The sequence below is a fragment of the Phalaenopsis equestris genome, unplaced genomic scaffold (genome assembly GCF_001263595.1).
Source record: "Phalaenopsis equestris unplaced genomic scaffold, ASM126359v1 Scaffold000002, whole genome shotgun sequence".
Classification (NCBI taxonomy): domain Eukaryota; kingdom Viridiplantae; phylum Streptophyta; class Magnoliopsida; order Asparagales; family Orchidaceae; genus Phalaenopsis; species Phalaenopsis equestris.
In genome coordinates, this window is record NW_018164444.1 from 43,109,504 (window position 1) to 43,120,288 (window position 10,785).

The 10,785-nt window shown below is 35.1% G+C and overlaps 1 protein-coding gene across 1 annotated transcript in view; it reads left to right on the forward strand.

Moving 5' to 3' along the window:
* The window catches only part of LOC110029455 (trafficking protein particle complex II-specific subunit 130 homolog), a 39,914-nt gene that overhangs the window by 8,651 nt on the left and 20,478 nt on the right, over positions 1 to 10,785 (forward strand). Inside the window, exon 6 of the mRNA XM_020731762.1 lies at positions 7,400 to 7,557. Within this exon, the coding sequence (XP_020587421.1) occupies positions 7,400 to 7,557 (158 nt within the window). The remainder of the gene's footprint in view (positions 1 to 7,399; positions 7,558 to 10,785) is intronic.

Sequence of the window (10,785 nt, forward strand, 5' to 3'; positions counted from 1 at the left end):
ACAATCAAATAACACATAACCCTTATTATCTCAAACAACAAATAAAAGGACTCCAAACAGGTGGGAAACAAAAAAGGAAAGGGGAAGGGGTTGGCGGCAGTGGTGCCCCTTCTAATTGCTGCTCAATCCAGCAGGAGCTGGAACTGCAATCACTGGGACCGATTCTGCCAGTCCATCTGCTAGTTAATTCAGCCGGCTGGCCTCCTCAGCCCCGTGTCACTGTCATTCAAATATAAGTCATGGCGTGGCAAACTGATTAACAATGATACATTTTTCAGTTTGCAGTGAACTTGTCTTTGGTTGTTTGTTGGAAATTTAAGAAACTCTATAAAAATTAGAGCTTTCATGCAAGTTTGTGGCTATTATTCATGGATATCTGATTTTTCCGGATATCTTATTTTTCCATAAATTCTTAACTGCATTTTATTTTGTTTTTCTGTGATATCTTAACATAGGTTAGCCTATTCCAGCTTCATTTTCATTTATAAACTATCCCTTGTTTCCAATCCATCACATTGATTCTACCAATGGAGATAGAATAATGATGTGAAATAAAGAATAAAAACAAATTGTAACTATTTCTTTCTAGGAGCTAGTGTATTTCGGTATTTAATTATTTTGGAAAAAGCTCTTGAAGGTGAAATTAGGACTTGATGTGAAAACTACGTTTATGGATATTGTGGAGAATTTCAGAGGTATTTTGAAGGTTTATTCCACTTTTATGAAGTAAAGGGAAATGAGGTTTTCATTCCTCCAAAATATAGCAGTGAAACACTCTACTTCTAGCCATAATTGCTGTAAGCTTCTTAATAACAGCGATTGACAACCCTTTGGAAAGGAGCATTTCATCTGCATGATAACTGGCACCTAGGAAACACTAGACAACTCTCTCTTGTTTTTATTGAAATTGGTTGGTGGAAGGCTTTTTTTTCCTCTTTGTTCTTGTGAATTTATTTACGGACAGTTTCAATGGTTTCCTTGAATAAGTAATGAGTGTCCCTTTCTAGTTTTTTATGACACAGAAAGAGGTAAGAAAACAAAATTCGACCCGGCGCTAACCCATTGAAACCAAATGATGTGTCCTTAAGAAAATGCTATATGTACGCATTTTGAGCTACCTTGGTCTTTCTGCAGCAATCTCAATTTCAACACGGTTGTAGAGATGAGGATTGTTTGACACCGAATTTCCTCGATTTCTTTGAAACTAAGTTCCTGAATAATCAAATTCAATTCCAAGACAAATGTATTTACTGGTAATCTGCATGATACTTTGAGCTAGTAAGCATCTTCAAGTTCTTTTTTATGTTTGTATGACTTGCTTTTTTTGAGAAGACTGGGGGGAGATTTATTAAAATTTTTTCAGTTAGTCATTGTAATCCACTACATGACTTCACCACTATGAAACCGTATTCTGTATTTTCTACATACCAGCTTTTTATGATACAGAAAGAGGCAAGAATGCAAAATTTGACCTGGCATTAACCCATTGAAACCAAATGATATGTACTTAAAAAGATTCTATACGTACACCTTTTGAGCTACCTTGGTCTTTCTGCAACGATCTCGATTACAACACAGTTGTATCGATGAGGATGATCCCAACTTGTTTGACACCTAATCTCCTCGATTGCTTTTGTTTGGTTATGTGGAGCCCGGTCCACTTCATCCTAAATTGGAGGTTTTTTGCATCTATGAAATATATTTAATAATTATATTTCTTGTTTAATTCTTTCCTTTGAAAGAATGACTCGTGCCTTCCATATTTGGTTCTTCTGCACTCCCGTTTGACCTCCCTGACAAGCGAAACAGGTTCCGTGCTTCCCTGGTTTCGCGATTAAAAAGGCTGATGCTCCTTGTTCGAATAACTCTCCTTCGGTGATTGCTTACGGGCAAAAGGAATCACAGGTTCTGGCTCTCCCTCGGTTCTCTTCAGCGTTGTTTTACGAGTGAAGAAAGAAGGTGAATCACAAGGCTTCTCTTTTTGCAGCTCTTCCTTTTGTTGGCTCACGGGTAGAGAGAGAGAAGGTGAGGAGAGAGAGAGAGGAAGAGATTATTCTTGTAATCGTCGACGCTATCGAAGGTGTGTAAATCCTCAAGCAATAAAATTCTCTGTTAACTTCGTAGAAGTAAGCAATTTGCCGAACCACGTAAATCTGTCTTATGACTTTATTTTGCTAATATCTCGTTCTAATTTTTCGTTTTATTACCATCATTTTCCACAACAATTGTTATCATAGCCAAGATTCAGGTATGAGGATAGCGATGCCTGGAGATGAAGTGATTGTATCAGAGATCAAGAAATTTGATGACACGAATTTTGGCTACTAGAGGATGCAAATAGAAGACTACTTCTATGAGAATAAACTTTATCTTCCGCTACTGAAAAAACGACCGGAAAAAATGGATGAGGCTGAATGAAATCTGTTGGATAGACAAGTTCTGTGGATTATTCGATTAACTCTGTTGAGATCCTTTGCACACAACGTTATTAAGGAAATGATGACTGCACATCTCATGACAGCTTTATCAGGTATTATGAAAAGCCATCAGCGAATAACAAGGTACATCTATTGAAAATGTTATTTAATTTGAAGATGACAAATGTTACAACTGTTGCACAATATTTAAATGATTTTAATACTATCACAAATCAATTATTGTATGTGGAAATTGAATTTGATGATGAGATACGTGCACTGATATTGTTGGCTTCATTGTCAAATGCTAGGAAATTATGAGCATGACTGTTAGCAATTCTGCAAGTAAACCTAAGCTAAAATATATTGATATTTGTGATTTGATTTTGACCAAAGAGGTGCGCAGGAAAGATTTTGACAAGACCTCGAGGGTACGTTCAGCACAGAATGTGATTCCAGAGGGAGATCACAGGACAATAACTCAAACGAAGGAAGATTAAAATTAAAGCACAGAGACAAGAGCAAGTCAAAGCCTGGTGAGCAAACAATCTGCTGGAATTGTGGAAAAACTGGTTTATAAAGAAGAACCACAAAAATCCTAAGACGACAGAGAACGCCAGTGCTAATGTTGTAACTAAAAAAATTTAAGATGCACTATTGCTAGTAGTTCATAATTATGTTGATGATTATATACTAGATTCAGGGGATTTTTTTCGTACATCCTTCCACTAAGAGTTAATGCGGAATTATGTTGCAAGTGACTTTGGGAAGATATACCTGGCTGATGGAGAATCTTTGAACGTGATAGGATTGAGAGATGTTGACATTGCACTCCCAGCACATTCTTGAGTTGAATAAAAATCTCATTTATGTTGGACAACTCGATGAAGGTGGTCATTCAGTAGTGGTCTCAGATAGCTTCTGAAAAGTTACAAAAGGGGGATTAGTACTGGCTCGGGCTAAGAAAATTGGCACGCTATATATTACTATTTGTTCAATTAACAATGTTGATACTATTACTGCAGAGAGCACAACATATTTGTGGCATTGCAAACTTTGATACATGAGTCATGTTTGAAAGAACTTCAGTCGAGAGACAAACTATCAGAACTGAAGCCAGTTGATCTCGGCATGTGTGAGAGTTATATTATGGGAAAATAGAAGAAAGTCATTATCTTGAAAAGTGGCAGAGCGCCAAAGACAGGAAAACTAAAACTTATACACAGATGTGTGGGGGCTTTCCCCAGTAGCATCTTTTGGAGGCTCTCATTAATATGTCACATTTATTGATGACCAAAACAGGAAGGTATGAGTGTACTTTTTAAAGCATAAATCTGATGTATTTAATGTGTTCAGAACATGGAAGGCGATGGTTAAGACAAAGACAAACTTAAAGCTTAAATGTTTGAGGTCTGACAATGGTGGTGAGTACATTGATGGTGGGTTTAAAGAGTATTGTACAACTCAGAGTATCAGAATAGAGAAGACCATTCCTGGGACACCACAATAATAGGAGTTGCAGAACGTATGAACATGACCATTAATGGGCGAGCTAGAAGCATGAGATTGCACACCGAACTACCACTAACTTTTTAGGCAGCTGCAGTTTACCTGATCAACACGGGGCCATCCGTTTCATTATACTGTATATTACCTGAGGAGGTCTAGAGTGGCAAAGGTCAAATTTTCTCACCTTAAAATTTTTGGCTCTCTCTTATGTTCTTATTAATTCTGATGCTTGTAGCAAATAATTTAAGGCTAAGTCAAAGAAATGTTATTTCATTGGCTATGGAGACGAGTCATTTGATTATCGTTTCTAGGATGATCAGGATCAGATGATCATAAGAAACATTAATGTGATTTTTAATGAGAAGATTATGTACAAGGACAAGACTAGTATGACTTCTGAAGTAGCCCCTCAGGAATCTGAGTTGGTAAGGTATGATGATCTACCAGGGTCACAATATATGACAGTGATGAAAGTGTCGAGGAGAGTGGGTCCGGGCACCCATTTCTATTGTTCAGCAGTCAGTTTCAGAGCAGTCCATCCCTACAGCTACAGTTTGCAGGTTAGTCAGGAATAGACGTTATTCTCAGTGTTACTCAGCAACCTTAAACTACATTCTGTTGACAGATGGTGAAGAACCACAGAATTATGAAGAAACCTTGCAAGATGAAAATTCGAGCAAGTGGAAGCTAACCATGAAAGAAGAGATGAATTATCTGCTAAGAAATCAAACATGGGAGCTGACAAAACTTCCACAAGGGAAAAAAATATTGCACAATAAATGAGTATATCGGGTGAAAACTGAGCGTAATGATACTAAGAGGTACAAAATTAGACTTGTTGTAAAATGCTTTTAGCTAAGACAGAGCATTGGATATTCTGAGATATTTTCTCCTGTGGTGAAACTCACAAACATCATAATGGTACTGCCCATGGTGGCTACCGAAGATCTATTTTTTGAGCAGTTAGACGTGAAGACAGTCTTTCTTCATGGAGACATTGAAAAAGACATCTACATGCACCAACCTGAGGGGTTTCTGGTACAGGGAAAGGAAGATCCAGTTTGCAGACTAAAGAAAGTTTGTATGACTTGAAGCAAGCTCCTAGACAGTGACACAAGAAATTTGATAATTTTATGCACAATACATGGTACAGTAGATGTTAGACGGATCACTGTTGCTATGTCAGATATTTTGACAATTCTTATATTATTTTACTGTTGTATGTGGAAGACATGCTTATTGCAAGGGCTAGTATTGATGAGATCAATAATCTAAATAAGCAGATGTCAGGGCACTTTGCAATGAAGGATTTGGGAGATGCAAACAATGAGAATTGTTAGAGTCAGAGACACGTTGAGACTTTCACAGGCTGAATATGTGAAAAAAAGTACTCAGCAGGTTCAATATGGACAAAACCAAACCAGCTGATACACCTTTGTGCAGTCACTTCTGACTCAACAAGAATCAGTCATATCAATCACCCAAGTTAGAAAAGGAACAAGATTGCATGAATAAGATTTCTTACGCTTCAACTATTGGTTCATTTATATATGATATGATTTGCACATGAGTAGATATTACCCATACAGTGAGAGTTGTGAGAAGATACATGAGTAATCCAGGAAAGGAATATTGAGAAGCTGTGAAGTGGATCTTGAGGTACCTAAAGGGTTCTTCAAAAACCTGCTAGTGTTTTTCAAGAAAAAGTCTGGAGGTTAGGGCTACATTGATGCTAACTTAGTTGGAGATGTTGACAGCAGGAAGAGTACTACAGATTATGTATATACTTTTGGTGGTACTGCAGTGTCATGGGACTCAAATCTCCAGAAAACAGTTTCTTTGTCTACTGCAGAAGCTGAATATATTACAGTGTCAGAGACTGCAAATGAGATGATATGACTGCAGAGTTTCTTTGAATGATTGAGTAAGGAGGTTCGAAAGGGCACTCTCTACAGTGATAGTCAGAGCGCCATATTCCTTGACCGAAATCCAACATTTCAATCCAGAACTAAGCACATTCAGATCGGGTATCACATCATGTGATCACTGTTAGATGACGGACAGTTGCTACTTGAGAAAATTCATGGAAACAAGAATCCTGCTGTTATGTTGACTAAAGGAGAAACTGAGGTTGTGCTTAACTTCAGTTGGTCTTCTAGTTTGAAGAAAGAGGTTTTGAGTTGTAGAGGTGGAATATACCACATTTGAGGAAAAAGATGGTGCAACCAGTGGATTATGCAGGTAGTGTCGCAGCTCCAAGTGAGAGAATTGTTGTGTTATGTTGAGCCCGATCTACTTCATCCTAAATTGGAGGTTTTTGCATCTATGAAATATATTTGATAATTATATTGCTTCTTTAATTCTTTCCTTTGGAAGAATTACTCGTGCCTTCCATATTTGGTTCTCCCTCTCTCTCGCTTGACCTCTTCGGCGGGTGAAACAAGTCCCGCGCTTCCCTGGTTTCGCGATTAAAAAGGCCGGTGCTCCGCTGTTCAGATAACTCTCCTTCAGTGATTGCTTGTTGGCAAAAAGAATCGCAGGTTCTGGCTCTCCCTCGGTTCTCTTTTCGGTTTTCTTCAGCGTTAGCTTACGTGTGAAGAAAGAAGGTGAATTGCAAGTCTTCTTCTCTTTTTGCGGCTCTTCCTTTTGGTGGCTCACGCGTAGAGAGAGAGAGCAGAAGAGTTTATTCTTGTAATCGTTGACACTATCGACGGTGTGTAAATCCTCACGGCGTGTAAATCCTCACGCAATAAAATCCTCTGCAACTCCGTAGACGTAGACAATTTGTCGAACCACATAAATCTCTGTGTTCTATCTATGTTTTGCGAATTTCTCACAAATTCAATTCCAAGACAAATGCATTTGCTGTAAATCTGCATTTTACTTTGACCTAATAGGCATTTTCAAGTTCTTTTTAATGTTTGTATAGCTTGCTTTTTTCAAGAAGTCTTGGGGGAGATTTATTAAAATTTGTTCAGTTAGTCATTATAAGCCGCTTCATGACTTCAACACTATGAAACCCTGCTCTCTTTTTCTACATACTATTTTTGAGATTAATTTAATAGAATTTACTTCTGTGAGCATAGGCAAGTGGTGTAATATTATTCATTTGGTGGTTATTCAGGTTCTCCCCGCCTTTCTTAGTTTTTACAACCTTTTACCATGTTTTGGTAAGCAAAAAGAAAAAGATTGGAAGAACCAGAGTTTGACTTTGATTTCATTTTGTATGAAGGTGTTTCATTTTCTAATCTTTCTGCATAATTTGAAAGTCTCTCATGTTAGAAATAAAGTAAAAATAAATTTAACTGCCATAGACCTCTTTTAATTATCCTGGAACTATGAAGAGGAAAACTGTGACAGGATTGTACTGCTCTTTTGCTCATGTATAATCTTCTGCTTCATTCTTTTTACTAGATGTAAACCTAATTATTTGTTACGAAGTCACGAACTTCTATTATTTTTCAAACATGCAGTACATACTTCCAAACAGAGAGATTTTGGAGGTTTAGAGCGTGGAGATGATCAGGCTGCTCTGTTGAATCCTGGATTTAAACCCTTAACTCAAGTTGTCCAGGATGACTCATTTAGAGAATTTGAATTTAGACAATATCTGTTCGCGTGCCAATCAAAGGTTTGTGCATTAGGTGTATCTATACTTGCTTATTTTTCAGATAAAAAATGCATCATGACCTCATCATTCAAAATTTTGAAAGCTGGACTTCAAATACTCAATTGTGGATTCATCCATAGTATAATTTATTTATTTTGTTATTTTCTCAGGAGGACATTTGTTTTTCAGCTCACCTTTTCATATTGATTTGTAAAGACAAGACTGCAAGATACAATTTTTTTTTTCACTTGTAATTCAATCTATTTTATATATTTTATTGTTTTATATGGTGAATATTTATTTATATACTTGCTTTCATTGTTTACAATTCTTTAACGTTCTCAAAGTGCCAAATAATTATCATTTTGTTGAGTTTGAGGTTTATCTAGAGCAATATAACAACAGCACTTTTTGAATTCTAACTGATTTCCTGGTTACCCTGAATTTGCAGGGTGCATAAGTTTTCTATTTGTGTTGAGTCTCCATGTAGCATCTTGATGCTTTTTTCTCAAATCTGATTTTTTTTTTCCCTGTTGTAACTTCTTACATTGGATTTTTTATTGAAATCTTCACTTTTTTTCACTGGAATCATCACCTTAAACATTAAATCCTACACAATCTATTTATTTTTGTTTTCATAAGTTGTTTCATTTTATTTTGTTACTTTTGCAATTTAGAACATACCAGTATTTATAATAGAGAGTGGGTTGCATTTTGTTTAATAATTTCAGTTTAATTTAGGGGAGTCCATAAATGACCCACTTGAAACTGACTCAAAATGTTTACGTTCTTGTTGATATTATTAAAATTTGGATTGGGTTCGAGTCTATATTATAATAGTTATGTTTTTTATTTGATTGGGTTTAGGTTGGCCTGGATAACTTGAAATCAATCCAAAATTGACTTGATTACTATTTTAATTTGGGTCGGGTGATTTGGATTAAAAGGAGCATATTCAAGTTAATTTGGTTTTTTGATTCTAAGGTTTGTATGGTCTAAATAAAAAAGAATTAGACGGGTCGGTTTTAGGTTTTGCTTATTTGGATGAAATATTTTGACTCACACTAACAAGGACGCAATGGAGAAAAAGGATTCATGTAGCCGACCCCACGTAGTGGGATCAAGGCTTTGTTGTTGTTGTTGTATATAATAATAGGTTCTTGCTTGGGTTAAGCATATTGGTCGGGTCAATTTTGGGCAGATCTAAATTTGGCATGTCATCCTGAATTGATGCTTCTAATTTGATTCATGTATTTGGCATACTTTTAGCTTTGATTCAGGTTAGAGTAATTCCACAACGATATTTTTTTTTTTTTTTTTGGGTTCATTCCAAAATTGAACAGTATAGTTCATAATTATTATATAAGCAGAGTGTGCATTAGTTGTTGTTTAATGTTTCAAAGTGGAATTTCCGTAAGATTTTTAGTTAGGACAGTATGTTGAAACCAGAGTATTTGGTGCTACTTGTAACTTATCATTCTTTTATTTTGATTTCACCACAGTTTGCAGTATTGGCTGCACTTATGCTACATGATATACCCAAAACCGCTTTATGGATTTCCAAAGGATTTCTAGATAAGACTTTCTGGGAATTTTTAAAGGGAATTTACATAGATACCGCACAATTCTTTTGTATTGACATACCTAACACCCATAGTTTGATATTTACAATTCTAACACATTGGTGTCATAAACCTATGCATGAAAAGGTGTATTTCACTTTTAAAATATAACAGTTGTGGCATTTTTGACGTGATGCTAAAGATTTGAGTGGTATGCATGTAAATATGAATGTTTAGGTGTTCAATATGTTAATACATAAGAGTTGTGTTTTATGTATCTGAATGCCTCCCTTTTTTAAGGTCGAAATTAAGGATGAAAATTTGGATTATGTTTTAACTTGAATCAGGTTGATTTTGTGCTAACATTGCTAACGATCATGAAATGATAAATCTACAAGTTATATATGAGGCATGTAATTTGAGGATGCCTTTTGGATTTCAAGAAATTTTGTAGTTTTTGTTTCAATTTTGTGAGATTTTGTGCTTTGCATGGTTGTTGTGTAATTCTTTTGAGTGAGGTACATTGGTTATTACTTTATTACGAGAGAAGTCATCTTTTTACGAGCGGGAGGGCTAGAATTATTTTCTCGTATTGTTTTATTTAAATAATTTAGTTGGTTTATTCAAATCTCTAGATTTATTCAAATTGCTTGATTTTGATCTAAGAAGTGGCACAAAAAAATTGATTTTTTTAGTTTTCAATTTTATGTGGAATTGCATAGATCTTTTTGATCATTTTATTATCAGTTGATCTTAAATTCTAGTATTATTTTTACTTGAGGAAATGAGCTGTTGAATTAATTTTTTATTTGTTATATGTGAAATCTCAATTTTTTTTACATGAAAGCATTTTACACATCTTGTTAGCTGCATTAATAAATCTAATATTGAGGGATTTGATATTAAATTGGTGTCAAAAGTTTTAGATTATGTCGACATGCTACTGAAAAACAGGTCTCATCATCAAAGTAACTTGGCATATCATGAAAGGTGTGAAAACAAATTTACAAAATTAGTTGACTTGATTTTTGAACTAGCAAATTCAATTGTGTGATGACTTCAACTTGGTTAAAGCATGAATGGACACATCAGAAACTAATTAGGTTAATGCACGTGAAGCCAAAAATAGATTGTGATAATAATGATGAACATGTTTGAATGCTAATTGTTAGGAGATACGAGAATCGTTTTGATTGTCAATTCAAAATGTCTAATAATGGTGCTTATAAAAATTATAGATATTAAATTTATGATTTAGATGTTGTCATAAAATTAATTACTTGATGCTGACATTTTTTTTTAATGACAAATTGTATTTGATGAATTAGTGGAATTTGCTAAAGTGGAATTAATTGATCAATCTAAAATTTATTGGATGAGTTCGGAGAGGTACAGAGATTGGTAAGGGAACTCATAACAACTAGTTGGCTGAAGTAAAAAACCTTTAAAATATAAATTTTTGCCTTTATTATATAATGATGGCTTACCTAATGAATTTAATTCGCTTGGGCAAGAGACTAAATCTATCATTTAATACTCAAATAAATTTGAAGAACTCTATGATATTTGAAGATTAACAAATTGCTTTCTCTAGGTTCAGGGCTTCTTTTAAACTTGTTTGAGTAGAGTTGAAACCTTACCACATTCAAAAAATTGAGCAACAACAACAACAACAACAACAAAGCCT